We start from the raw sequence: 27,644 nt of genomic DNA, 5'->3' as shown, positions 1-27,644 counted from the left end.
GACCAGCCTGGCCAACATGGTGAAACCCTGTCTCTACTAAAAATACAAAAATTAGCTGGGTATGGTGGTGGTGGAGGGGGGGCACCTGTAATCCCAGCTACTCAGGAGCCTGAGGCAGGAGAATAAATTGCTTGAACCTGGGAGGTGGAGGTTGCAGTGAGCTGAGATGGTGCCACTGCACTCTAGCCTGGGTGACAGAGCAAGACTCTGACTGAAAAAAAAAAAAAAAAAAAAAGAAAATGTCATTTTCAGAGGGCAAAGTGAGGAGGGTGCACCCTCAGGACATTCTTGCCTCAGCCTGGGGAAAGAGAGTTTAAGCAATTCCCCAGAAAGGCACAGGAACCTCAGCCCAGAGAGGGGCACCTTCCTGCCTTGGGTCACACAGCCTTGGGCTCTGAGAGTCCCTCGTCTCTACCTCCCCAAGTTCAAATGTGCATGCGTGAGGTTCCAAACCCAGCCCCAGTGCTAACCCCTGGCTGCCTCCTCTTTCTGACTTCTCAGGGAAAAAAAAACAAAACAACCACATACACACAAAAAATCCCACAAGTCAGGAAACATCCATCACGGGCTGTCCAGCCCAGGCCGGAGGGGCAGGAGTCAGCAGGGAGGTGACCTCAAGGTCTCCGTGGGGACCAGGATCCGGTGGGGCTGGGGGTAAGAGGCTGGAAATTTTCCCACCCCGAGACTTTCCTGCGTCAACCCAGGAGGGCGCCCTGGATGCCGCCAGCCCTGCCCCCAACCTCCTTCCTCTCCTGACAGGGCAGCTTCCCGGCTAAGGATGGATGGGGAGGGTGCGCCAAGATGGAGCCACCAGGACCAGGAATGGACAGGCACTTTGAGATTGATCAGACGAGGGACCCTGGCTCAGAGTGGCCAAGGCCTGGCCTCAGAGCCACACAGCCAGGAGGTGTACAAGGGTTGGTGTCGCTCCCGGCACACGCAGCCTCCCTCTACCTCCACTGCCCTGCCCAGGAGCTGGAGCCCAGCCCGGCCTTGGGTGTGTGAGAAGCCACTGGCCCGGGGCCCTGCTTCCTGGTCCTTCCTCCCCACAACACACTCAGGACTCAGCCCTTCCTTGTGTTAAATAGAAACCTCTTTATTCTAAGTATCGAACGTTCCTTAATACATTGGATTGGGGCCAGACCTTGAGGTGAGGGAAAGGGGCGGGGGAGCTGGGATATTTCTGTAGAGACTTCCAGAACGACACTCACCACTCTGGGCTATGGCAGGAGGGGAGGTGCTGGGAACAGGCTTCAAGGCCTTGGGAAAATCCTTTGTCTCTTTGGCCTCTGTTTCCCCCTACTTTTTTTTTTTTTTTTTTTTTTTTTTTGAGAAAGGGTCTTGCTTTGTTGCCCAGGCTGGAGTGCAGTGGCACAATCATAGCTCACTGCAGCCTCGAACTCCAGCGATCTTCCAGCCTCAGCCTCCCCAGTAGCTGGGACTACAGGCACATACCACCATGCCCAGCTAATTTTTTATTTTTTGTAGAGATAGGGGGCAGGTCTCACTATGTTGCCCAGGCTGGTCTTGAACTCCTGGGCTCAAGCAATCCTCCGGCCTCAGCCTCCCAAAGTGTTGGGATTACAGGCATGAGCCACCGTGCCTGGCCTTTGTTTCCCTTCTGTACAGGGAGTTTGGGGTTGGGTGAGAAGACATCTAAGGGTCTTTCTATCCCAGGGGTGTGTGGTCCCAGGCAGGGAGTCAGGAGGGGCGCCGTACAGGAGGCTGGCTTCTCAGCAGCATAGATGGGGTCACTAAGGCAGGCAGCTGGGTGACCCTCAGCGCTGGGCCCGAGGTCGCACTAGAGACGGAGGCCGGGGCCGAGGCAGACAGGCCAAACTGGGCCTGGCCAGCCGGGAGAGGGGGAGGCGGCCCAGGAAGAGAGGGAGGCTGAGACAGAAAGATGGGCGGGGCACGGGGATGTCTGCAAAGAAGGCACGGTCCCGAGGCGGTGACAGGGCTCCCTCCTCAGAGAGTTCCAGGTCCCGGGCCACGGCCAGGATCTCCTGGCGGGCGGCTGTGTTGCGTAGGCCACGGATGTCGAGGAGGGCTGCCACGTGCTTCTGCCTGTGGGGAGAGGAACAGACAGGTGTGTGCAGATCCCCAGCTCTAGACACACACCCAACTCACCCATGGACCCCACCTGACCCCCTCACCTGTCCCAGAACCTGCCTGAGTTCTGGGGCCTCTGTGTCCCCTCCAGAGCCTTCCTTCCAATCAGCTCCCTTGCCCAGGCCCTCACCTCATACCAGCTCCCTCCAGAACTTCATTTCCAACCATCTCCAAATCCCCCTTAAAACCAACTCCAGAACCAGCCCTGGGATCTTCCTTTTCACTCCAAGCCTCAGCTCGTGATTAAAATTCACCTTCTCAGCTGGGCGCCGTGGCTCATGCCTGTAATCCCAGCACTTTGGGAGGCCAAGGCGGGCGGATCACCTGAGGTCAGGAGTTAGAGACCAGCCTGGCCAACATGGTGAAACCCTCTCTCTACTAAAAATACATAAAAAAAAAAAAAAAAAAAAAGGCTGGGTGTGGTGGCGGGCGCTTGTAATCCTAGCTACTCAGGAGTCTGAGGCAAGAGAATCTCTTGAACCTGGGAGGCAGAGGTTGCAGTGAGCTGAGATCACGCCACTGCAGTCCAGCCTGGGCGACACAGTGAGACTCCGTTTCAAAAGTAAATAAAAGAAAGAAACCTTGTACCCCACTCCCGCTAAATCCTCAGCCCTAGGTACCTCCTAATCTCAAGCTCAACCCGCTAAACCCAACACAGCTAGCAAACTCTCAAACTTAGCTACAGATTCAAGTTCTGACTCATGATCCAATATTCAAGTTCAGAAACTCTATATCAGCAAGAATACTGGGACTTCTTGGGACCCCATGGGACTCTAAATAGCACTGCAGGGACTGGCGGTGCTCCGGCAGCCACCACCACTGCCACCACCATCCAGCACTGTCACATGGTGGTGTGGTATGCTGATCTGGTACGCTAGTTTGTTTGTTTGTTTTTGTTTTTTTTGAGACAGAGTCTTGCTCTGTTGGCCAGGCTGAAGTACAGTGGTGCGATCTCAGCTCACTGCAACCTCCGCCTCCTGGGCTCAGGCAATTCTCCTGCCTCAGTCTCCCGAGTAGCTGGAATTACAGGCGTGTGCCATCACACCTGGCTAATTTTTGTATTTTTAGTAGAGACGGGGTTTCACCATGTTGGCCAGGCTGGTCTCGAACTCCTGACCTCAGGTGATCCCCCCACCTTGGCCTCCCAAAGTGCTGGGATCACAGGCATGAGCCACCATGCCCGGCTGATCTGTTGCACTAGTTTTAGAGCCAGTCTACTGCCTGGGTTCAAGTTCCACCTTTGCCACTTGCTAGGCGTGATATTTCAATAGCTTTAATTATACCCCTTACTTATAGGCCAAGCGCAGTGGCTCACGCCTGTAATCTCAGCACTTTGGGAGGCAGAGGCAGGCGGATCACCTGAAGTCAGGAGCTAAAGACCAGCATGGTCAACTTGGTGAAATCCTGTCTCTACTAAAAATACAAAAATTAGCCGGGCGTGGTGGTGCATGCCTATACTTGGGAGGCTGAGGCAGAAGAATCGCTTGAACCCAGGAGGCAGAGGTTGCAGTGAACTGAGATCACTGCACTTCAGCCTGGGTGACAAAGTGAGACTTTGTCTCAAAAAACAAGACAAACAACAACAACAACAAAGTACCCCTTATAAAGTTGGCATGGGCCTGGGCAACGGTGGCTCACACTTCCCCGTTCGTAGGAAGCCGAGGCAGGCAGATCACTTGAGCCCAGAAGTTCGAGACCAGCCTGGGCAACATGGTGAAACCCATCTCTGCAAAAAAGTACAAAAAATTAGCTGGGCATTGTGGTGCATGCCTGTGGTCCCAGCTACTCAGGAGGCTGAGGTGGGAGGACTGCTTGAGCCCAGGAGGTCAAGGCTGCAGTGAACCATCATTGTGCCACTGCACTCCAGCCAGGGAAACAGAGTGAGACCCTGTCTCGAAAAAAAAAAAAAGTTGGCATGTAAGATGCTTATTTAGGTCTGAAATAAGAACTCATTGAGTGAGAACTGGAATTGTTACTATAGTCATGGATGATGACGATGATGATGATGTTGATGATAAATTTCCCTAATAACCCTGTGACGAGAATACTGTTATCCCCATGGAACGGATGAGGAAACTGAGGCTCCGAGAAGGTCACATAGAAAGGAAGTGACCTAGCAGGAGTTGAGTGCCGCCTGCGCCTGCTGCTGTCCCAGTGCGTGTGCGCCCGTGTGCCCTGCGTGTCCCTGAGTCCCTCGCAGCTCCCCTGCGGGCCGGCCCTTCCTGCCTCCGGGCAGCCCTGCGCCCCCCTGCCCTGGGCTTCCTGTGACCGCCTGTTTGTTTGTGAGCCCTGGTGGCGGCGGAGGCAGCAGCGGCGGCAGGAGAAGGAGGGAAATCTTATTAATAATGCCCTGGTTCCAGCAGGAAACGGCCGTCAGACACGCTTGCCGGCTCCCTCCCTCACCCAGGAGGCAGGAAACACAGGGACGGATGCCAAGGCCGCCAGGAGACCTCGGCCAGGCACGGCGAGCCCTGGCCCAGGCAGGGTGTCTCACCTGATGTCTGGGTAGTCGCGCACCAACACTCCTACCTCCACCTGGATGCTGGGCGTGTCTTCCAGCTGCATGACTTCAGCCAAATGGGGCACCACGGCGTCCAGCCACGAGGCCTGGGACTCCTGCAGGGGAGGGAGGGCGCGGGGCTCACACCCTCCCAAGACTGACCCTGCCAATTCCTGCCCCTCCTGGCCTGTTATACCATCTCTAAAATGTAGCAGAAACCAGGGGTGGTGGCTCAAGCCTGTAATCCCAGCACTTTGGGAGGAGGCCGAGGCGGGTGGATCACTAGAGATCAGGAGGTCAAGACCAACCTGGCCAACATGGTGAAACCCCATCTCTACTAAAAATACAAAAATTAGCCGGGTGTGGTGGTGCACACCTGTAATCCCAACTACTCAGGAGGCTGAAGCAGGAGAATCACCTGAAATTGAGAGGCAGAGGTTACAGTGAACGGAGATTGCACCACTGCACTCCAGCCTGGGCGACGGAGTGAGACTCTGTCTCAAAAATAAATAATAAAAATAAAAATAAAAAATAAAATGTAGCTGAAGACATACTGTGGCCACATTTGAGAAAAACCCATAATATAATCTCCTCCCAGTTTTGCAGGTAATTTGGAAGTCTGGGACACCTCTCCAAACCTCTTCCAAGTCTGCAAAATCTTGCCTTTGTGGGGGTGGAGACTGGATAAAGGGTACAAGGAAGCTCCCTGCATTCTTTTTACATCTGCATGTGAATCTACAATTATCTCAAACATTTTCCAAAGAAAACATTCCAAGGACTCCCGGGCTTGGAACTCTGAGAAGAGCAACTGAATGAGGCCCTTCCAGCCCAGCTGAATACAACTGGGTACAAATAAGATCTGGCGGTTTTTAATTCCAGGGTTTAGAAATGTTAGGATTTCTGCGTTTCTGTTGCATGTAGTTTCTCTGTACGTTCATGGAGTCTTTTTTTTCTTTTTTTTTTTTTTTGAGACGGAGTCTCACTCTGTCCTCCAGGCTGGAGTACAGTGGCAGGATCTCGGCTCACTGCAACCTCCGCCTCTGAGTTCAAGCGATTCTCCTGCCTCAACCTCCCAAGTAGCTGGGACTACAGGCGTGAGCCACTATACCCGGATAATTTTGGTAATGCAAGGAGTTTTAACTCTGAGCCAGGCACTATCCAAAGCACTTAACAGGAATTAACCAATCTGATCCTCAAAACAATGGATAGGGACCATTATTCGCCTTATTTAACAGCTGAGGAAAGCGCCCAGAGGCGAGTTCTCAGAGCAAGAAAGCCAGGTTTTAAGTGCAAAGGGTGTGGATCAAAGTTACTGGTTGCTATTGACCAGAAGTTGGGTGAGAGTTTCTGTCCTGAGCTCTGCCCCTCTCCCCCTGGCTTTTGAGACCTGAGATTCTCGGAAGCCAAGCCTTGTCCTGGTTTCTGAAACACCCCCAACCGCGTCCCGACACTGACCAGCCGCCGGAACAGCCTCTGCAGTTGCGCCGCGTCCTCCCGGAGCCTGCCGGCCACGCGGCTGCGGGTCCGCGCGGAGCTGCAGCGCAGGCGCCCACGGAGCAGGGGCCGCACGTACTCGACCAGCGCCCGCCGGTGCAGCTCGGCTACCAGCGCCTGGAGGCGGAAGAGGGAAACCCGAGGGGTGTGAGCCATGCCCCACGAACTCCCATCCCGCCAGTCTGAAGGCCACCCCCGCCCCACTCACCCACATCCACTCCAGGCACCCATGGGCACCCTTCTCGTGCCCAGGCCCCAGCCCCCAGCCCCCCGAACTATCTTAGGATGCCTTCCCTGGCCCCTTAATTGGCCCGCGGACAGCCCCTGCCGGCCCCCAAAGGGTGCTCCATCCCAGCCTCTCCCCATTCCCCAAGCTCCACTCTCAGGGACCCTGACTCAGTCTGCACCCCGCCTTACACCCCAGTTCCACGCACACGCCTCCCCGCAGATCCCGGGCAGGGGCCACCTCTTCCATCCACAGGGAGCCCCTCCCTACCTTGGAGGGGTTTCCTCCAGCAGGAGCGTTCTTGCTCTCCCAACCTCCCCTCCTCCCCTCCTCCCCTCCTCCCCTCCTCCCCTCCTCCCAACCTCCCCTCCTCCCCTCCTCCCAACCTCCCCTCCTCCCCTCCTCCCAACCCCTCCTCCCCTCCTCCCCTCCTCCCAACCTCCCCTCCTCCCCTCCTCCCCTCCTCCCAACCTCCCCTCCTCCCAACCTCCCCTCCTCCCAACCTCCCAACCTCCCCTCCTCCCAACCTCCCCTCCTCCCAACCTCCCCTCCTCCCCTCCTCCCAACCTCCCCTCCTCCCCTCCTCCCAACCTCCCCTCCTCCCAACCTCCCAACCTCCCAACCTCCCCTCCTCCCAACCTCCCAACCTCCCAACCTCCCCTCCTCCCCTCCTCCCAACCTCCCCTCCTCCCCTCCTCCCAACCTCCCAACCTCCCCTCCTCCCAACCTCCCAACCTCCCAACCTCCCCTCCTCCCAACCTCCCAACCTCCCAACCTCCCCTCCTCCCCTCCTCCCAACCTCCCCTCCTCCCCTCCTCCCAACCTCCCAACCTCCCCTCCTCCCAACCTCCCCTCCTCCCAACCTCCCCTCCTCCCCTCCTCCCAACCTCCCCTCCTCCCAACCTTCCCTCCTCCTCTCCTCCCCTCTTCTCCTCCACCCCCACCTCCCCTCCCCTCAGGCAGGCGCACCTGGTAAGGTTCGTCCTGCATTCTGCGCAGGGCCAGGGCCTGGGCGCCCAGCGTGCCCACGATGCCATCCAGGGCCTCCGGGCTGCTCAGCCACTTCCGGCGCATCAGCTTGTTGAAGTGTGGCTGGCAGGGACAGAGTAGGGGGTCACGGCTCTCCTCCGTCCCACCCCTCCTCTTCACTTAGGAATAAGTTCTGCAACCCTGCTCCGTGTTGAACCAGGGCTGTGTGGTGCTGGGAACACATGGGGAAGAGATAGCCCCAGCCCTGGCATCCTGGGACTCACAGTCCAGAAGGGGAGAGAGACTGGTCCCCAGGTAGTGATGACCCAAAGCTGGCAAGGCTGGCACTCGGAAGCCCAGGGGTTTAGGAAGCCCAGAGGGGATGCCTGACTCAGCATAGAGCCAAGGAAGTCTTCCTGGAGGAGGGGACACCAGAACTGAGGCCCTGGTGATGATCTTCCTTAGCCAAGTGAGGGATGGGGGAGGGAGTGGCTTAATGGGAGAAAAGAGTGAGTATTAAGAAAGCTCAGGACGGGCGCGGTGGCTCACGCTTGTAATCCCAGCACCTTGGGAGGCCAAAGGCGGGCGGATCACGAGGTCAGGAGATCGAGACCACGGTGAAACCCCGTCTCTACTAAAAATACAAAAAAATTAGCCGGGCGTGGTGGCGGGTGCCTGTAGTCCCAGCTACTCGGAGAGGCTGAGGCAGGAGAATAGGGTGAACCCGGGAGGCGGAGCTTGCAGTGAGCCGAGATTGCGCCACTGCACTCCAGCCTGGGCGACAGAGTGAGACTCCGTCTTAAAAAAAAGAAAGCTCAGATTTCAGATGGGCATGCCAGGGAGAGGACCAGCGAAAAGGTCAGTGTGGCTGATGAAAACAGGGCACTTCATTTAAAAATTATTAAGCGCCGGGCACAGTGGTTCACACATGTAATCCCAGCATTTTGGTAGGCCCAGACAGGAGGGTAGCTTGAGACCAAGAGTTTGAGACCAGCCTGGGCAACATTGCGAGACCCCATCTCTACAAAACATTTAAAAGTTAGCTAGGACTGCGCGCAGTGGCTCACGCCTGTAATCCTAGCACTTTGGGAGGCTGCAGCGGGTGGATCACCTGAGGTCAGGAGTTCAAAACTGTCTCTAGTAAAATACAAAAATTAGCCAGGCGTGGTGGCGTGCAACTATAGTTCCAGCTACTCTGGATGCTGAGACAGCAGAATTGCTTGAACCCACGAGGTGGACGTTGCAGTGAGCCAAGATCACGCCACTGCACTCCAGCCTGGGCGACAGAGTAAGACTCCGTCTCAAAAATAAGTAAATCAATTAAAAAATAATAAAAATTAGCTGGGTATGGTGTCATGTGCCTGTAGTCCCAGCTACTCAAGAAGCTGAGGTGGGAGGATTGCTTGAGCCCAGGAGTTCAAGGCTGCAGTAAAATATGATCATGATACTGCACTCAGCCTGGGTAACAAAGGGAGGCCCTGTCTCTAAAAAAAAAAAAAAAAAAAAAAAAAGAGAAAAAGTAAGAACTTTAAGACATATTTTTAAAATTTATTAACTATGCACAGCCCTTAAGGGAAGGAGGACGGGTTGCTTCCACATTCCACTTCCTAGATGTGGTTGAGAAAACATGTTCCCCATCTGGCGCTCTTAGGAAGGAGTAGAGTAAATGCCTCGGTTAATAACATCCTCCTTTTTGAAAGTTGCCTTTTCTCTCCACCCTTGAGTAGATCCGGTATTTGATGAAACTTGTGAAAGTGGGTGGAACCTGTCTTGTCCCCTCTTCTAGAATGCACTGTATATGCGACTGTGACTTTCAAGGAAATGTGTTTGCCATTTGCTGATTTTGGGGGGAAGTTAATTTCTAACTTCTTCCACTGGTAAGTGAAGGAAAGTATTGCAGCTTGCAGATGCACCAAATGAAGTGAGTTCATCCAGGCGGACCTCATTGGAAAATTATTAAGGGGCCAGGCACGGTGGCTTACACCTGTAATTCCAGCACTTTGGGAGGCTGAGGCAGGTGGATCACTTGAGGTCAGGAGTTTGAGACCAGCCTGGCCAACACGGTGAAACCCCATCTCTACTAAAAATACAAAAAATTAGCTGGGCGTGATGGCAGGTGCCTGTAATCCCAGCTACTCAGGAGGCTGAGGCAGTAGAATCTCTTGAACCTGGGAGGCGGAGGTTGCAGTGAGGCGAGATCAAGCCACTGCACTCCAGCCTCAGCAACAAGAGTGAAACTCTGTCTCAAAAAAATTAATTAATTAATTAAGGGCTGGGCACGGTGGCTCATGCCTGTAATCCCAGCACTTTGGGAGGCTGAGGCTCAAGAATTGCTTGAGCCAAGGGCAACATAGTGAGACTCCCTCTCTATAACTTTTTTTTTGTTTAATTAGCTGGGCATGGTGGCCCACACTGTGGTCCTAGCTACTTAGGAGGCTGATGTTAGAGAATCGTGTAAGCCCAGGTGGTTGAGGCTGCAGTGAGCTATGATCACGCCATCGCACTCCAGCCTGGGCAACAAGCAAGATTCTATCTCAAAAAAACAAACAGAAACACAAACAAAACTCTTTTTCCCCCTGTCCAAAACAACAAAAAAAAATAATAACTTTAAGACAGTGACAGAAGAGCATTAAACCAAGCTTGGGCCTTTCGAAGTGTGTGTTTTGGGGGTGACGGAAGCTGTGCGACCCTGAAGCCAGCATTGGGGTTTATTCCAGGCATAAGACGGGGAGGGGAGAGGTGAGGCTGGGGCGGGGCTGGAGTGCACAGGGCCTCCTGGGCTTGGGGAGAAGCCCCAGCCTTCTCCTGAGGGCACTAGGGAGCCATGGCCAGTTTGAGCTGGGGAGGGAGAGGGTCAGATTTGTGCTTTACCAAGATGGGAGGAGGCAAGACTGAGGTAGAAATGATGGAGGAGCCTGGAAAAAAGGGGAAAGTGGAGATAGGGAGGGGATGAAAGGGGGTGAGGAGCGGGAAGAGGAGAATCCAAGTGGTAGAATTCATAGGATGAAGTGAGTGACCACCACCTATGGGGAGGGAAGGGAGGTATCTGGAGGACACCAGAGACCCTGGAGATGGGCAGGCTGTGGGTCTCTCCCTGAGACAGGGGCAGGGGGAGGGTTGGGGGAGAGGCTGCACTCTGGGTGGACACAGGGCATGTGAAGTTCGGAGATATCTCCAAGATGGTATCCATGAGGGGGTCTAATTCCCTCTTCAGCTCGGCCTCAGCACCCCCTCCTGCTCTCTCACCCTCATAGCAGCCCAGTTTTCTTTTTTGTGTTTTTGTGTTTTTTTGTTTTGAAAGATAGGGTCTCACTATATTGCCCAGGCTGGTCTTGAACTGCTGAGCTCAAGCGATCCTCCCACCTCAGCCTCCCAAAGTGCTGGGATTACAGGTGTGAGCCACCATGTCTAGCGTGTTGCTGGGTTGTTTTTGTTTGTTTGTTTGTTTTGAGACAGAGTCTCACTCTGTCGCCAGGCTGGGGTGCAGTGGCGCGATCTTGGCTCACAGCAACCTCTGCCTCCCAGCAACCTCTGCCTCCCAGTTCAAGCAATTCTCCTGCCTACTCTCCTGAGTAGCACGTGCCACCACACCTGGCTAATTTTTGTATTTTTAGTAGAGTTGGGGTTTCACCGTGTTGGCCAGGATGGTCTCGATCTCTTGACCTTGTGATCTGCCCGCCTTGGCCTCCCAAAGTGCTGAGATTACAGGTGTGAGCCACTGCACCCTGCAGGGCTTTTTTTTTTTTTTTTTTTTTTTTGAGACAGGGTCTTGCACTGTCTCCCAGGCTGGAGTGCAATGGTGCGAACATGGCTCACTACATCCTCAACTTCCTGGGCTCAAGCGATCCTCCCACTTCAGCCTCCCAAGTACCTGGGACCACAGGCACGCACCACCACTGGCTTATTGTTTTTTATTTTTTGTAGAGAGGAGGCCTCACTATGTTGCCCAGGCTGGTCTCGAACTCCTGGGCTCAAGCGATCCTCACGCCTCTGCCTCCCAAAGTGCTGGGATTACAGGTGTGAGCAACCGCGCCCGGCCAGCTCTGTTTTCTGAACCTCCAGAAAGGGAGCAAGGCATGAGGGAACCCACATAATGCCTGGGCCCTGGTGATTCTCCCAGGTTCCCCATCCTGGCTGATGCTCAGATATACATGCACACTCATGCACACAGCACACACACACACACACACACACACACAAACACTCCCTCAAAAGCCTATAGCCATTCACACACTCACACGGGCATGCAAGCACAGCACTGTGTCCTATCTCTTCATGTCTCTAGCTGGTTCTTTTTCTTTTTTCTTTTTTTTTTTTTTTTTTGAGACGGAGTCTCGCTCTGTCGCCCAGGCTGAAGTACAGTGGTGTGATCTCATCTCACTGCAACCTCTGCCTCCCAGGTTCAAGCGATTCTCCTGCCTCAGCCTCCTGAGTAGCTGGGATTACAGGTGCTTGCCACCACGCCTGGCTAATTTTTTGTATTTTTAGTAGAGACGGGGTGTCACCATGTTGGCCAGGCTGGTCTCAAACTCCTGGCCTCAAGTGATCTGCCTGCCTCGGCTTCCCAAAGTGCTAAGATCACAGGCGTGAGCCACCACACACGGTCTATCTCTAGCTGGTTCTGATGTCTCTCCCTCTGTCCCTCTGTCCCTCTGTCCCAGTCTCTCTCCTTTCCTTCCTCCCTCACCTATCTTGTTTTCTCAGTCTCTCCCTGTTTCTTTTGCTTCCGCTCTCTCTGTCTGTGTGTGTCTCTCTCTCAAAACATACATAGTGGTTTATAAGGCCAGGCACAGTGGCTCATGCCTATAATCCCAGCCTGGGTGACAGAGCGAGACTCTGTCTCAAAAACAATTTAACAAAAACAAAAAAGCAAACATACATAGTGGTTTATAGATTAAGATCGTAGATTCGCAATGGGCTCTGCCGCTTGCCGGTCTCATCTTCCTCACCTGTAAAATGAACCTACAACCCATCTCATAGGATTGCAGTGAGAATTAAATGAGCCGATACTCTCAAGCACCTGGCACAGTGAGTCCTGAGAATGTGTTTGCTGTTGCTACAAAGTCTGTATATTTAAGATAGCAAGCTGGGTGTGGTGGCTTACATCTGTAATCCCAGTATTTTGGGAGGCCAAGGTGGGCAGATCACATGAGGCCAGGAGTTTGAGACCAGCCTGGCCAACAAGGTAAAACCCCATCTCTACTAAAAATACAAAAAAATTAGCTGGGCTTGGTGGTGCATGCCTGTAATCCCAGCTACTAGGGAGGCTGAGGCAGGAAAATCGCTTGAACCTGGGAGGCAGAGGTTGCGGTGAGCTGAGATTGTGCCACTCCACTCCAGCCTGGGCGACACAGGGAGACTGTCTCAAAACAAAACAAGACTTGAAAGAGGCGTGAGAGGCAGCTATGTGGCTGTGAGAGGGAGAGCATTCCAGGCAGAGGGAAGGGCAAGTGCAAAGGCCCTGAGGCAGGAATGTGCCTGCTGGGTTAAGAGACAGCAAGGGGGCTGGCGTGGCTGGAGTGGGATTAGCCGGAGAGCCAGGAGTGGGGGTGGGGGTGGTGGGCAGGGGGAGGAGATGAGGTCTGAGAAGGAGAGGGGAGAAGGAAGGGGCTGATTGTGCAGGGTTGTGGGGGCTACGGTGGGATTTTGGCATTTGCTCTGCGTGAGCTGGGAGTTGTGGAGGATTCTGAGCAGAGAGAAGGGGAGTGTTCCACTGTGTAACATGGGTTGAGCTTGTGTTATGGCCAGGAACACACTCCCCCTGCACTCTCTCCTCAGTGCTCCCACCCCCCCACCACATTCACTCACCCACCTTTGCACCGAACCCCTATAGGGCAGGCACGAGGACCAGGAGATGGGTGTATGGGGCTCTGGGGTCTAGGAGAGCCTGAGCAGGGATTTGGGGGACCTCAGTGGGGAGGGGCTCCATCCAAACCTCAAGCCCCCTCCTGCTGATGATCCTCTGTTCTCCCCCTGGTCACATCATCACACATCTTCCTTCCTGCACCCTCTCCACCCCAGCAACAGCCCAGGCATGGCCTTAACCGCCCCTGCCCCCCACCCCTGTCTGCTTCCCAACACTGAGCCATGGGCTAAAGGGAACTGGAGGACGGTGGGGGACAGCGCTTCCCTGTCCTGGCATGGGCCCCAACCCTGGCCTCCCACCTCACTCACCTGCAGCTCCTGGAACAGCAGGTCGGCCACCACACGGTGGCAGAGCCGGGTCACATGGTCCAGAGCACTAGCAGATGCTTCCCGGGCTGGCTCGCTTTCTGGGGGCCCCACCCGGGCCAGGCGCTCGGCCAGAGCTCTGTGGGGATCAACAGAGCCAAAATTGAGGGACCCCAACATCTCAGCCCAACTGCCTAGACCTGTCTCCCCTTAGGTAGATCAGAGGGGCACAGGGGTGACAGGTCAGATGGGGGCTGGGAAAGGTCAGGGACTCTGGAGAGGGGTCGGGGGATGCTTGACAGGTTGGGGGTGTCGGGATTGGGGGACTCATGGATGTTGGGGGGCTGAGGGATGGATGGCTAGGAGGTCTAGGGTATATTGGGGGAGGGAAGGGGGTCTCTCTGTGTCTTCGGGTCTCTTGGTACTTTCTGGGTGAGAGTGGGGAGGCCTCCATTCTAAAAGTCTGTGGTTCTTTTTTTTTTTTGAGACAGTCTCGCTCTGTCGCGCCCAGGCTGAAGTGCAGAGGCCTCATCTCGGCTCACTGTAAGCTCCGCCTCCCGGGTTCAAGTGATTCTCCTGCCTCAGTCTCCCAAGTAGCTGAGACTACAGGCGCCCGCCATCACACCTGGCTAATTTTTGTATTTTTAGTAGAGACGGGCTTTCACCATGTTGGTCAGGCTGGTGGTCTTGAACTCCTGGCCTCAAGAGATCCGCCCACCTTGGCCTCCCAAAGTGTGGGATTATAGGCGTGAGCCACTGCATCCTGCCCCGGCCATTTATTATTATTGTTATTTTTTGTAATACAAATGGTAGAATAGTATACCCACTTCTGCCCTTTCCTTCAACAGCTTGGAGACTTTTCCGTTAGGGCATGAAGAGTTCTCACGCTCCTTTTTAACATCTGAACTGGATTCCACTGCTTAGCTGTCCTATCATTTATTTCATTGGCCCCCGAGAGATGGACAGTTGGTTCCATTTTTTCCAGGGAGGAACCCTGCACATATGTCATATCCCATGAGCTTTTGGCCTCTGAAGGGTGCTGCTGGGTCAAGGGCCCAGTGTTTGTGATTTAGGCAGAAAGTGCTTGGTCCGGACTGTTCTCCATTCAGCAATGGAAGAACACAGACTGCTACAATGATAGGAAATGGGAATGGCCAGGCACGGCTTGTAATGTCAGCATTTTGGGAAGCTGAGGCAGGAGCATCACTTGAGCCTGGGAGTCCGAGACCAGCCTGGGCAACATAGAGAGACCCCCATCTCTTTTATTTTCTTTTTTTTGAGACGGAGTCTCGCTCTGTCGCCCAGGCTGCAGTGCAGTGATGGGATCTCGGCTCACTGCAACCTCCGCCTCCCAGGTTCAAGCGATTCTCCCACCTCAGCCTCCTGAGTAGCTGGGATTACAGGCACCTGCCATCATGCCCAGCTAATTTTTGTATTTTTTTAGAGATGGGGTTTCACCATGTTGACCAGGCTGGCCTTGAACTCCTGACCTGAGATGAACTGCCCGCCTCGGCCTCCCAAAGTGCTGGGATTACAGGTGTGAGCCGCCGCGCCCAGCTGACTCCCATCTCTCTCTCTCTCTTTTTTTTTTTTTGAGACGAAGTCTCGCTCTGTCGCCCAGACTGGAGTGTAGTAGCGCGATCTCAGCTCACTGCAAGCTCCGCCTCCTGGGTTCACGCCATTCTCCTGCCTCAGCCTCTCGAGTAGGTGGGACTACAGGCGCCCACCACCAAGCCCGGCTAATTTTTTTGCATTCTTAGTAGAAACAGGGTTTCACCATTCTCGATCTCCTGACCTCGTGATCCACCCACCTCGGCCTCCCAAAGTGCTGGGATTACAGGTGTGAGCCACCGTGCCTGGCTCCCATCTCTTTTTTTTTTTTTTAAATTAAACTAATCAAAAAGGATAAAAAGGCAAAAAAAAAAAAAAATCTGTCATTCTTAGAGTCTTGAGTCCGGTGTCTGGGTTTCTGTAATTTGAACACTCCAATATTCAGATGCTCTGTGGTGCTATGGTTGTTTCAAGGACTCCCAGATTTTATGCTTCTAAGGTCCCATGCTCAGGCTCCCCTGAGTCAGTTCTGCAATCCCCACCCAGGATCTGGGCATCCCAGGTCAGCTTCCACCTTGGATTGGTCCTCACCTCAGTGGGGGGCCGCAGTTGACCAGGGCGATGGTCTTGCTGATATAGGTGTCAGGTAGCATCTCCCGGACTCCTGGGTTCTCATGGAATCGCTCCACGCGCTGCTGGAAGCTGGTGGGAGGAAAGGGGACAGATGGGGCGCCACTGGGTCAGGGTCCCTCGTGGGCATCCAGCCTGCCAAAGCCACCATCCCTGCAGTGGCACTCTACCTGTCCTCAGGTGACTCCCTCTCGTCTCTCCTCTCTCTATTGGATCCCAGGCCCTGATGCCCAACCCCCAGCAGAGCTAACCCATGCTCCCAGGTCCCCCTACCTCTGCAGGAACTCTGCCAGCCCCCCTAGGCAGCAGTGGGCCATCCGCTCCCCAAACTCCTGGCTGATGCGGGGTGCTCGCTCTGTGTGCTCTTCCAGCAGCTGCGAGGTCCAGGGCGACAAGAAGAGGTGAGGAGGGGCAAGGTCTCACTTTCCATCCAGCCCATCCCCCAGCCTCCTCCACCTCCTACCTCACACACATCCTGGGCCAGGCTGCTGGGCTGGTCCTCCAGGCTCCCCCAGTGCTCCTCGTCCTCCTGCAGCACGCGGAGAAGGGCAGCCCGGGTCTGAGCCTACAGTAGGGAGAGGGGAGACAGGCAGGAGTTGGGGGCTGCCTGGAGGTCTTTTTCTATCTCTTTCTCCCGCCACAATCCCCTAGCCCTTAACCCCAAGCAGTTCTGGATTCTACCTATGAGCTTGTCAAGGTGATGCTGGGGAGGGAGGCTGAGCCAGAAAACTTCTGCAGCCCTTCCCACTCCTAACTCTGTGGTTTGGAACTTTATATTAAAAGTCTGTGGTTTGGCCGAGCGCGATGGCTCACACATGTAATCTCTATGGGAGGCCGAGGTGGGCGGATCACCTAAGGTCAACAGTTCGAGACCAGCCTGGCCAACATGGAGAAACCCCGTCTCTACTAAAAATACAAAAATTAGCCGGGCGTGGTGGTGCATGCCTGTAATCCCAGCTACTCAGGAGGCAGAGGCAGGAGAATTGCTTCAACCTGGGAGACAGAGGTTGCAGTGAGTGGAGATCGTGCCATTGCACTCCAGCCTGGGCAACAGGGTGAGACTCCAACTCAAAAATAAAAATAAATAAAATAGGCTGGGTGCAGTGGCTCACGCCTGTAATCCCAGCACTTTGGGAGGTCGAGGCGGGTGGATCACGAGGTCAGGAGATGGAGACCATCCTGGCTAACACGGTGAAACCCCGTCTCTACTAAAAATACAAAAAATTAGCCGGGCGTAGTGGCGGGCACCTATAGTCCCAGCTACTCTGGAGGCTGAGGCAGGCGAATGGCGTGAACCCGGGAGGTGGAGCTTGCAGTGAGCTGAGATCGTGCCACTGCACTCCAGCCTGGGCAACAGAGTGAGACTCCATCTCAAAAAAATAAATAAAAATAAATAAATAAATATAATAAAATAGTCCATGGTTTTAAGCTTCCTCCATCTAATAACCAAGGGCTTAATTGTATGTGTGTGCACGTGTGTGTGTATAATTAAATATATAAATATATTTATGTATTAAATATTATTATATGTTATATGATATGTAATATATTTGTATATTAAATATTAGTATAAGCTATATAATGTATATTATATTACTAATTCATAATACATTATTTATATATTAATAATTAGTATGTATTAATACTATAGTACATGAACTATATAATCTATATTAACATATAAATATTAAATATAAATCAATAATACATATTATAAATAATATATTATAAATAATATACATATATGTGACCAGGTGCAGTGGCTCATGCCTGTAATCCCAGCACTTTGGGAGGCCAAGATGGGCAGATCACCTGAGGTTGGGAGTTCAAGACCAGCCTGACCAACATGTAGAAACCCCGTTTCTACTAAAAATACAAAATTAGCTGGGCGTGGTGGCTCATGCCTGTAATCCCAGCTACTCAGGAGGCTGAGGTGGGAAGATCCCTTGAACCCCGGAGTTCGAGGCTGTAGTGAGCTGTAATCATGCCACTGCACTCCAGCCTGGGCAAAAGAGGGAGACATCTGTAATTAAAACAATAAAAAAGTATTATCCTTAATTTGATGAGTTTAAGGATCCAGATTTCTTTTCTATGGTTCTAGGCTCTTGAGTAGCATTGACTGATTTCTGTGGCTGGAAGTAGGACTGGAATTGAGACAGCAAACATCACTGTAGCCAGGGAGGGCGTGCATGGCTGGGCCATTCTGCTCAGCGGTGTCTGTGCAGGTTCAGTAATTAACCATGTTTATTACCAGCCCTGCTTATATGTGAATATCTTTGTCAGCCCGGCATGATGGCACGTGCCTATGGTCCCAGCTACTGGAGAGGCTGAGGCAGGAGGATCGCTTGAGTCCAGGAGGTCAAGGCTCCAGCCTGGGCAACAGAGCGAGACCCTGCCTCAAAAAAAAAAAAAAAATCTTTGATGCCATACTTCTGTGAGTCTTTGGGCCTGTGAGCTGCAGTTCTGTGACTAACTTTCTTGTACTCTAAGGTTTGAAGTGTCCAGATATACTGAACCTTTACCAAGGGTCTCTGTACAGGCGGCCTTTGTGTCTGTGGCGTATGGACAGAACTCAGAAGTTCATGAAGGGAAAAGGGAGTTGGAAAGAGTGAAAGGGGGAGGGGACAGGCTTCCCAAGCCCACTGTGACCCCTCCCTCCACAGCACCTCCCACTTCCAAAATGCAAAGTTCCAGGTACCTTAACATCTGTGACGCACTCATCCTCCAAACTCCGCAGGGTGCCAGGGGACAGAAGGGGCCCCAGCTCCCCATTCTCCAAGGCGGCCATGTCCACCAGCCCTAGGACCTCTCTGGGGGTGGGGGTGAGAGAAAAGGAGGTCTGTGAAAAGTGGGGCTGGGAAATTGGACCCTTCCCCACACCCTCCTACCCACTGTTTCTGTGACCCTGGGCCACTCCCTTCCTCTCTCTAAGTCAGCTCTGCTCATCCCTCAGAGGAAGTCTTTGGAATTGTTGCTTCCCCGGCTCCAGCTCTGAGTCAGCTCCCTGATGGATGGTGTCCGGGCATGATATTTAGGGGTCAAGTCCAGGCTTGAAGATCTGACACGCAAGGCTTCGCCCATGATCCATTTCACCAGACAGAAGTTCCCTTTGCACCTATGCTCCGAGGCCCTGCTGCCTTACCTGGCCTTGGAGGCTTCCCCAGTCCAGCCCTCTCTCCCCGCCTTCTATGAGCTTACATACCTGGAGCTATGTGATATCATCAATATCCACCCACACACACCCCAGACTTGGGCTCATGGCATCCTCTCAATTATAAACACCATCACCCTACAAATTGGACCAAACCCAGTTCCCACCACTTTAGGAAGCTTTCCGGACTCCCTATCCTGCCTCCATCCCTTACAGATAACATGAAAGCATTATCAACATAAATTCCCAAATGAGATCTATGTGATCAATGTGGGTATCTGTTGCCTTCCCAGTCTTCTGGTGACAGCATCTTGATTTTATTGGAAGAACCACCCACCCCCTTCACTGTCCAACGCGTGGCTTGGATGTGGCTAACTCCCTTTTCTCTGGGGTAGACAGGTGACCTGGAGGTGGCTAATCACCATATTCCATCCCCCGGCCACAAGAATGGGTATGTTTTAGGACACAAAGGCTCAACAGTAATAAGATTCTAGGACTGAGAGGGACCATGGTACTGAGGTTCTGGGTGCTACCCTTATAGAATTCAAGGGGGGAACAGCACTCAAGTCCTAAAACTGGGGCCGGGCATGGTGGCTCACACCTGTAATCGAAGCACTTTGGGAGGCCAAGGTGGGTGGATCACTTGAGGTCAGAAGTTCGAGACCAGCCTGGCCAACATGGTAAAACCCCATCTCTACTAAAAATACAAAAAAATTAGGCCGGGCACAGTGGCTCATGCATGTAATCCCAACACTTTGGGAGTTCAAGGAAAGTGGATCACCTGAGGTTAGGAGTTCAAGACCAGCCTGGCCAACATGGTGAAACCCCGTCTCTACTAAAAATACAGAAATTAGCTGTGCATGATGGTGGGCGCCTGTAATCCCAGCTATTCGGGAGGCTGAGGCAGGAGAATCACTTGAACCCGGGAGGCGGAGGTTGCAGTTGGTGGACACTGCAGCACTGCGCTCCAGCTTGGGCGACAGAGCAAGACTCTGTCTCAAAATAAATAAATAAATAAATAAATAAATAAAGTCCTAAAACTAGAAGGATCAACAGTGTTGAGGTTCTAAGACCAAAAGAGGGAATGAGGCTAAGGTTTAGGATTCAAAGTTTCATTGGTGCTAAGCTTCTATGGTTGAGTCATAAATTCTTAGATTGGAAACGTCAACAGTACTAATGCCCTAGGCTCTAAAGAGAAAGCAGTGTAGGATTCTAGAATTCTAAGTGTCATTGTATTAAGGTGGAGGGTCAGTGGGGCTATGGTTCTAGGAAGGAATGGTCAACAGTCCTAAAACTCTAGGACCGGAAGCGTGAACAGCTAAGATTCTAGTAGCCTAAGTGTCATGAAGCCCAGGTTCTTGGACTGGTGGGCCCATGGTGCTGAGCTACTAGGATTGAAACTGTGATAGTGGGCGGGTGCGGTGGCTCACGCCTGTAATCCCAGCACTTTGGGAGGCCGAGGCGGGCGGATCACGGGGTCAGGAGATCGAGACCATCCTGGCTAACACGGTGAAACCCCGTCTCTACTAAAAATACAAAAAATGAGCCAGGCGTGGTGGCGGGCGCCTGTGGTCCCAGCTACTCGGGAGGCTGAGGCAGGAGAATGGCGTGAACCCAGGAGGCGGAGCTTGCAGTGAGTTGAGATCGCGCCACTGCACTCCAGCCTGGGCGACAGAGCGAAACTCCGTCTCAAAAAAAAAAAAAAAAAAGGAACTCGAAACTGTCGATAGTGCGAAAACTGTAGAACTAGAAGAGTCAACGGTGCCAATAGGTTCTAGGTCGGAAAGGGTGGGAATGCTAGGATCCTAAGACTGGAAGCATCAGTGTTGCTTAGATGCTAGCATCGATGATGCTAAGGTTGTATGTAGGTCTAGAAGAATGAATGGTGTTGAGATTTTAGGAACGGAAAAGTAGCAACGCGAAGGTTCTAGGACGAGAGGAATCAATGATGCTAAGATTCGGGGACTGGAAGGGTGTACAGAGAGGCGATCTAGAGTGTAAGTGTTGACAGAGCACTGAGGTTCTTGGACCACAATGGTGCCGGAGCTCTTTTAGGACTTCAAGTGTCCATGGTACTAAGGTGCTGGAACCGGAAGCCTGGGTAGCAGTGAGATTCTAGGATTGTAACTGTCGGAGGTGCTGACGACTGGATGGGTCAATGGTGTTAAAGTGCTAGGACTGTAGGGTCAGCTGTCCCAAGGTCCTCAAGGTCTGAAGAGGCCAGTGCTAGGGGTGGGGCTGGGGGTTTCACGTGACCTTGGGCAACTGAGTCCAGCTCACCTGGGGTAGACCTGATTGTGCCAGTGCAGCAGCGCGTAGCGGTCGGCCAGCGGCAGCCTGCGACGGGCGGAGGCCCCCAGCCACTCGGCCAGGGCCCCGTGGTAGCCGCGCAGGTAGACGCCGAAGGCGCCAAGGCCGGCTGGGTAGGCGGGCGCCAGGCGGCCCCGCACCACGGCCATATCCTCCAGCAGCCGCGCCCGCAGCGCCTCCAGCTGCCCAGCCAGGCCCCCGGGCGCCCCGGGAGCCGCCGCCTCTAGGCGCTCCCGGGCCGCGCGCGCCACGGCTTCGGCCCAGCGGGCGCGCAGTTTGCGGGCCGCCCCGGGCCCCCGACGCCCGTCGGCCGCCTCCTCCTGCACCAGCACCTGGCCCAGCTGCGCCACCGCGCCCGCCCCGGCGCACGCGCCCGGCCCGGGGCCAGCCAGCGTCTCGCGCACCAGCGCCCACAGCTCGCGCTGCAGGGCCTCGTACAGCAGCGCCACGTCCCGCGCCCGGCGGCCCCCGCCAGCGCCCTCGGCCTTGGGAGGCCCAGGCGTGCCGCCCCCCGACGGCGCCAGCTCCTCCGCCTCCAGTTCCAGGATGTGCTCGTCCGCACGCGCTAGTTCGCGCTGCTGGATCAGGCTCAGGATCTCCAGCACTGCGGGGGGAAGGCGGGAGGTCAGCAGTGCGCGGGGGTAGGAGGGCGATGCTGGACGTGGGGTTGGGGGGTGCTTAGGAAGGGGAGAGAGATGAGGAGAAGAGGGTTACAGGAGGCGGGAAGGTGTGGAGGCAGAGAAGAGCCCGGAGAAGAGCAAGAAAGAAGGATGTTGAGTGAAGTATGTAGGGGAGGGGTCAGGGTGAGGGGCTCATGCCTGTAATCCTAGCACTTTGGGAGGCCGAGGCTGGCGGATCACTTGAGGTCAGGAGCTCAAGACCAGCCTGGCCAACATGGCAAAACCTCTTCTCTACTAAAAATACAAAAATTAACCCGGCATAGTGGCGTACAACTATAATCCCAGCTACTCGGGAGGCCGAGGCAGGAGAATCGCTTGAACCCGGAAGGCAGAGGTTGCAGTGAGCCGAGATCGCGCTACTGCACCCCAGCCTGGGCAACATGTTGAGCGAGACTCTATCTCAAAAATAAACAAATAAAACTTAAAAAAGAGAGAGAGGGAAAAGAAAAATGCCTGTGACTGAGGAAGGGATCTGGGGAGGTTGCGGGGCAGAAAAATAGAGGAGGGGTCGGAGGAGGCGGGAGGGTTGAGAGAGGAGCCAGGTAAGGGGGAGAGGGATGGAGGCAGCCGGTGGGAGCAGGAGGGGCAGGGTGGTGGCTTGGAGATGGGGAGAGGATATGGGACCACTGATGGGGTCTTTTTGGGGTGGGGATGGCTGTGGGCTGATCTGGCCCTCTGATGAGTTCAGACTGCCTCGAGAAAGGGGCGTCGTGGGGCTGGAAGGCCTCTGAGGCTGAAGGAGGGTCCTGGCAGCCCAGGGTTACCCTCGACACCTCCACCCCCCTCCACTTCCTCCCTGGCAGAGAAACTATTTCCTGGCCAGCGCTATTTCTGCCCATCCGTTTCCAGAAGGCGGGGCTCTAGTCACCCCCTCCTCACCTCCCTCCAGTGCCCTCCCAGTCCCCAGGGAGCTGGGGCTGAAATAGCCTCTGGCCAGAATGTGGAGGGCATCAGAGGACAGAAAAGGCTGTCCTGAGGTGCCCAGCCCTGGAGCAGTTCGGGCCTCAGGGCTAAAAGCAGGACTCAGGCACGGGAGCAGAGATAAAGGCAGGGCTGGGGGTGGCGGTGAATTAAGATGGGGATTGGGACAGGGATGGGGATAGGGCTGGAGGTGAGGATGGGGTAAGGTGGGGGTTGGGATGAGGGAGTTTAGGGTTAGGATGAGGTCAGGTGGGAGTCTGGACAGAAATGGGAAAGAGGCAAGAATGACATTGGGGTCTGGGTAGGGATGAGGTTGGGGAGGTGGGGGAGGGGAATGTAGGTGAAAGCTGAGGATGGAAAGGACATAAAGATTGGTGTGAAGGCCGGGCGCGGTGGCTCACGCCTGTAATCCTAGCACTTTGGGAGGTGGGCGGATCACCTGAGGTCAGGAGTTCAAGACCAGACTGACCAATATGGTAAACCTCATCTCTACTAAAAATACAAAAATTAGCCAGGCATGGGGTGCGTGCCTGTAGTCCCAGCTGCTCAGGGGGCTGAGACAGCAGAATTGCTTGAATCCCGGCGGCGAAGGCCGCAGTGAGCTGAGATCTTGCCATCGCACTCCAGCCTGGATGACAGAGCTAGACTCCATCTCAAAAAAAAAAAAAAAAAAAAAAAAAGATTGATGTGAGTTTGAAGACGAATTGTGGAAGTGAGTTGGGCTTGGGAATAGGAACGTGGATGGAATTGAAGATGGAGGTTGGGGATGGGGGTTTAGGACTGGGACTCAGGATAGGGATGAAGATAGATTAGGGATGAAGAGGAAGTTGTGTTTGGAGTTGGAGTGGAAACTAGGGGCTGAGGAAGAACTAGGAACTCAAATAGGACTGAATGAGGAGGTTGATGGCCAGGTGCGGTGGCTCATGGTTGTAATCCCAGCACTTTGGGAGGCTGAGGCGGGTGGATCACCTGAGATCGGGAGTTCGAGACCAGACTGGCCAACATGGCAAAACCCCATCTCTACTCAAAATACAAAAAAAATTTAGCCAGGCATGGATGGTGATGCATGCCTGTAATCCCAGCTACTAGGGAGGTTGAGACAGGAGAATCGCTTGAACCCAGGAAGCAGAGGCTGCAGTGAGCCGAGATTGTACCATTGCACTCTAGCCTGGGCAACAGAGTGAGACCCCATCTCAAAGGAAAAAAAAAAGAGGTCTCCAGAGGGAAATGGGTGGAAGGTGGGTGCTGAGAGGGGCCTGGGGTTGGGGGTTAAGAGTGAGACCAAAAGAGTTTAAAAGGGTTGAAGGTGAACATGGGGAAGAATGGGATATGAAACGGGGCTGGACCAGTTGGGGGTGCCATGGTGTTGGACGTAGACAATGACATTAAAGATGGCGTCTGGGCCAGGCGCGGTGGCTCACGCCTGTCATTCCAGCACTTTGGGAAGCTGAGGCAGGAGGATTACTTGAAGCCAGGAGTTCAAGACCAATTTGAGCAACATAGAGAGACCCCATCTCTACAAAAAATGTAAAAATTAGCCAGGTGTGATCGTGTGTGCCTGTAGTCCCAGCTACTCAGGCGGCTAAGGTGGGAGGATTGCTTGAGCTCAGGAGGTCAGGGCTGCAGAGAGCCATGATTGCACCACTGCACTCTAGCCTCCAGCCTGGGTGATAGAGCGAGACCCTGTCTCCAAAATTAGATGGCATTTGGAGGAAAGGATGAGCTGTACGAGAAGCATACGGATGTGTCTGAGATAGAGACTGATGGTGGGCTTGGAAGAAGTGTGGGGTGAGAACAGAAAAGACACTGAGGAAGACACTGGGGCTTGGAGTAGGAATGGGGACTGAGGATGAAGACAGGGTGGTGTTAGGGATTGAATTATGTCCCCCCAGAAAAAAAAAGATATGTGCAGTCTTCACCCCAGTACATCAGAATGTCACCTGATTTGGAAATAGGGTCTTTACAGAGGCAGTCAAATTAAAATGAGATCATAGGGCAGACCCGAATCTCATATGAGTGGTGTCTTCATAAAAAGGAGAAATTGGCCAGGCGCCATGGCTCAAGCCTGTAATCACAACATTTTGGGAGGAAGAAGCAGGCAGATCACTTGAGGTCAAGAGTTCAAGACCAGCCTGGCCAACATGGTGAAACCTCATCTCTCCTAAAATACAAAAATTAGCCGGGCGTGGTGGCACATGCCTGTAATATCAGCTACTCGGGAGGCTGAGGCAGGAGAATTGTTTGAACCCCGGAGGCAGAGGTTGCAGTGAGCCGAGATTGCGCCACTGCACTCCAGCCTGGGCGACAGAGCGAGACTCTGTCTCAGAAAAAAATAAAATAAATAAAATAAAATAAAGAAATTGAAGAAATTGGGGATAGAAAGGGAAGGGGGAGTGATGGGACCAAAATCAGGTATTCACTTGGCTTTAGACATGGGGGTAGGGCTGAAGATGGCAGGTGGGGGAGGCAAAGATTGAGAGTGGGCATATATTAACAGAGAAACGTTGATGGCAGGGATTAGGACTGCAGTGGTAACGGGTTAGAGCTGGCATGGAGGTGGGAGATGTGAGTTAGACATGTGAATTGCAGGTCGGGATCACAGGTGGTAGCTGGGATGAGCTTAAGTATGAAGCCTGGGACCACCAGGGCCGGGGATGGACATGGGCACTGGGATTCTCCCAGGACAGGGTCAGGGCTCTGGACTCACCTGACAACGGCTCCTTCATCTTTGGGGGCTCTGGGACCTTGGGTGGGGGCTCTGGAGCTGCCTCACCTGCAGGCACCACTCTCTCAGCCAGGGACGCACCCTGGGGCTTGGATCCACGCCCCAGTCTCAGGAAGGCCAGTCTCCGGGCGGCCTCCCCCGCTGCCTCCTCGTCGCCATGGGCCCGGGTCCCATGCAGCCGGGCCAAGAGGCCAAAATCTGCTGAGCTCCTGCGTATTCCTGGTACCAGCACACGGCCCAAGAAAGAGCGGGGCTGCCCATCCCCAGGGCTGCCTGCCCGCCGGCCCGGGGCCCAGCCCAGCCGGAAGGGGGCCAGGCCCGCAAGCTTCTCCAGGGTGGCGCGGCGGCGACAAGATGTTCCATTAGGGAGGGACCCCAGCTCCCCGGCCTCTTCTTCCTCCAGCCCTGAAACTTCTTCAAAGGGGTTCCGAGAGGACCTCAGGGGCAGGGTCCCCGCCCGGGGCACCTTAGGGTCTGACACTCCCAGATTCTTCAGGATAGGCATTTTGACAGGTGGGGACCTGGGGAAAAAAATAATGACCATGAGCGATGCTGATGGTGTGGATGATGGTGCCTCTGTGTACCAAGCACTTTGGGGTGAGCGTACCAGACACTTGCCTGAGCACTTAATAACCCCTTGATCTGCACAAGCTTATAAGATGGGGACTTTTTTTTTTTTTTTGAGATGGGGTCTCTCTCTGTCGCCAAGGCTGGAGTGCAGTGGCGCGATCTCAGCTCACTGCAAGCTCCGCCTCCCGGGTTCCGCCATTCTCCTGCCCCAGCCTCCTGAGTAGCTGGGACTACAGGCACCTACCACCACGCCTGGCTAATTTTTGTATTTTTAGTAGAGACGGGGATTTCACTGTGTTAGCCAGGATAGTCTCGATCTCCTGACCTTGTGATCCGCCCGCCTTGGACTCCCAAAGTGCTGGGATTACAGGCGTGAGCCACCGCGCCTGGCCTCCTTTTTTTTTCTTTTTTTTTTGAGATGGAGTCTCACTCACTGTGTCACCCAGGCTGGAGTGCAGTGGCACGATCTCGGCTCACTGCAACCTTCGCCCCCAGGTTCAAGCAATTCTCCTGCCTCAGCCTCCGGAGTAGCTGGGACTACAGGTGCGTGCCACCACACTAAGCTAAGTTTTATATTTTTAGTAGATACGTGGTTTCACCATGTTGGCCAGGCTGGTCTTGAACTCCTGACCTCAGGCGATCCACCTACTTCAGCCTCCCAAAGTGCTGGGATTACAAGCCTGAGCCACCTCTCCTGGCCTGAAATATTCTCTATCTTAAGTTGATCCTCCTACTCCATGGAGAAACAGGCTCAGAGGAAGGAGCCTCAGGGAGGAAGGTTCCCTCCCAAGGTGACACAGTCAGTCAAGGGCAGAGATGATATGGGGACTCAGGCCCCACCATCCACCCAGACGTCCAGGGCAGACTCCTGAGCACCTGCCTACACCCCCTCATCCCCTTCATTTCTCCCGTTTGATTTGTACCCTTGTCATCTCTCCCTCATTCATCTCTTCAGCAAAAACTTATTGGGAAATGTCTAGAATAGGCGAAGCCTAATTTTTTTTTTTTTTTTTTTTTGAGACTGGGCCTCACCCTGTCACCCAGGCTGGAGTGCAATGGCCCCATCATAGTTCACTGCAGCCTGAAACTCCTGGGCTCAAATGATCCTCGTACCTCAGCCTCCTCAGCAGCTGGGACTACAGGTGTGCACCACCATGCCCACTTAATTAATTAATTAATTAATTAATTTATTGAGACAGGGTCTTGCTATGTTGCCCAGGTTGGTCTCAAACTCCTGGCCTCAAGGGATCTACCTGCTTCTGCCTCCCAAAGTGCTGGGATTACAGGTGTGAGTCACCTCGCAGGTCTCTGGGCAAATCCTTAGAGACAGAAAGGAGACTGACAATTACCTATAGGACTGGAGAGAACGGGGAATGGGGAGTGGCTGCTAATGGATGCAGGGTTTCCTTTTGGGGAAAGGAAGACACTCTGGAACTAGATAAAGGTGATGGTTGTACAACATTGTGAATGCATTAAAAGCCATTTAATTGTATGCTTTTATTTTATTTTATTTATTTATTTTTTTTTTTGAGACGGAGTCTCGCTCTGTCGCCCAGGCTGGAGTGCAGTGGTGCGCTCTCGGCTCACTGCAAGCTCCGCCTCCCGGGTTCACGCCATTCTCCTGCCTCAGCCTC

At 53.8% G+C, this 27,644-nt stretch overlaps 2 protein-coding genes across 3 annotated transcripts in view; one reads left to right on the top strand and one right to left on the bottom strand.

Annotated features, from left to right (window-relative positions):
* Positions 1-5,218, top strand: part of BLOC1S3 (biogenesis of lysosomal organelles complex 1 subunit 3) — a 40,754-nt gene extending 35,536 nt beyond the window's left edge. The window contains exon 6 of one of the 2 annotated variants that reach the window (XR_010116532.1): positions 4,476-5,218. The gene's annotated coding sequence lies outside the window, so the exon portion shown is untranslated. Of the gene's footprint in view, positions 1-759; positions 1,025-4,475 lie in introns of those variants that run through there. The other variant, XR_010116533.1, reaches the window with a different exon arrangement.
* The window catches only part of EXOC3L2 (exocyst complex component 3 like 2), a 31,652-nt gene continuing 5,001 nt past the window's right edge, over positions 994-27,644 (bottom strand). The window contains exons 2-12 of the mRNA XM_055249469.2: positions 25,423-25,961; positions 21,085-21,718; positions 18,352-18,463; positions 16,117-16,218; positions 15,927-16,027; positions 15,615-15,725; positions 13,476-13,611; positions 7,302-7,424; positions 6,068-6,223; positions 4,607-4,728; positions 994-2,067 (exon numbers count right to left, since the gene is read on the bottom strand). Coding sequence (XP_055105444.1) covers positions 1,779-2,067; positions 4,607-4,728; positions 6,068-6,223; positions 7,302-7,424; positions 13,476-13,611; positions 15,615-15,725; positions 15,927-16,027; positions 16,117-16,218; positions 18,352-18,463; positions 21,085-21,718; positions 25,423-25,945 — 2,409 coding nt within the window. The 5' untranslated portion in view covers positions 25,946-25,961 and the 3' untranslated portion in view covers positions 994-1,778. The remainder of the gene's footprint in view (positions 2,068-4,606; positions 4,729-6,067; positions 6,224-7,301; positions 7,425-13,475; positions 13,612-15,614; positions 15,726-15,926; positions 16,028-16,116; positions 16,219-18,351; positions 18,464-21,084; positions 21,719-25,422; positions 25,962-27,644) is intronic.

The sequence above is a fragment of the Symphalangus syndactylus genome, chromosome 17, assembly GCF_028878055.3.
Source record: "Symphalangus syndactylus isolate Jambi chromosome 17, NHGRI_mSymSyn1-v2.1_pri, whole genome shotgun sequence".
In the NCBI taxonomy this organism is placed as follows: domain Eukaryota; kingdom Metazoa; phylum Chordata; class Mammalia; order Primates; family Hylobatidae; genus Symphalangus; species Symphalangus syndactylus.
This window is presented reverse-complemented; position numbering and strand designations above follow the sequence as displayed.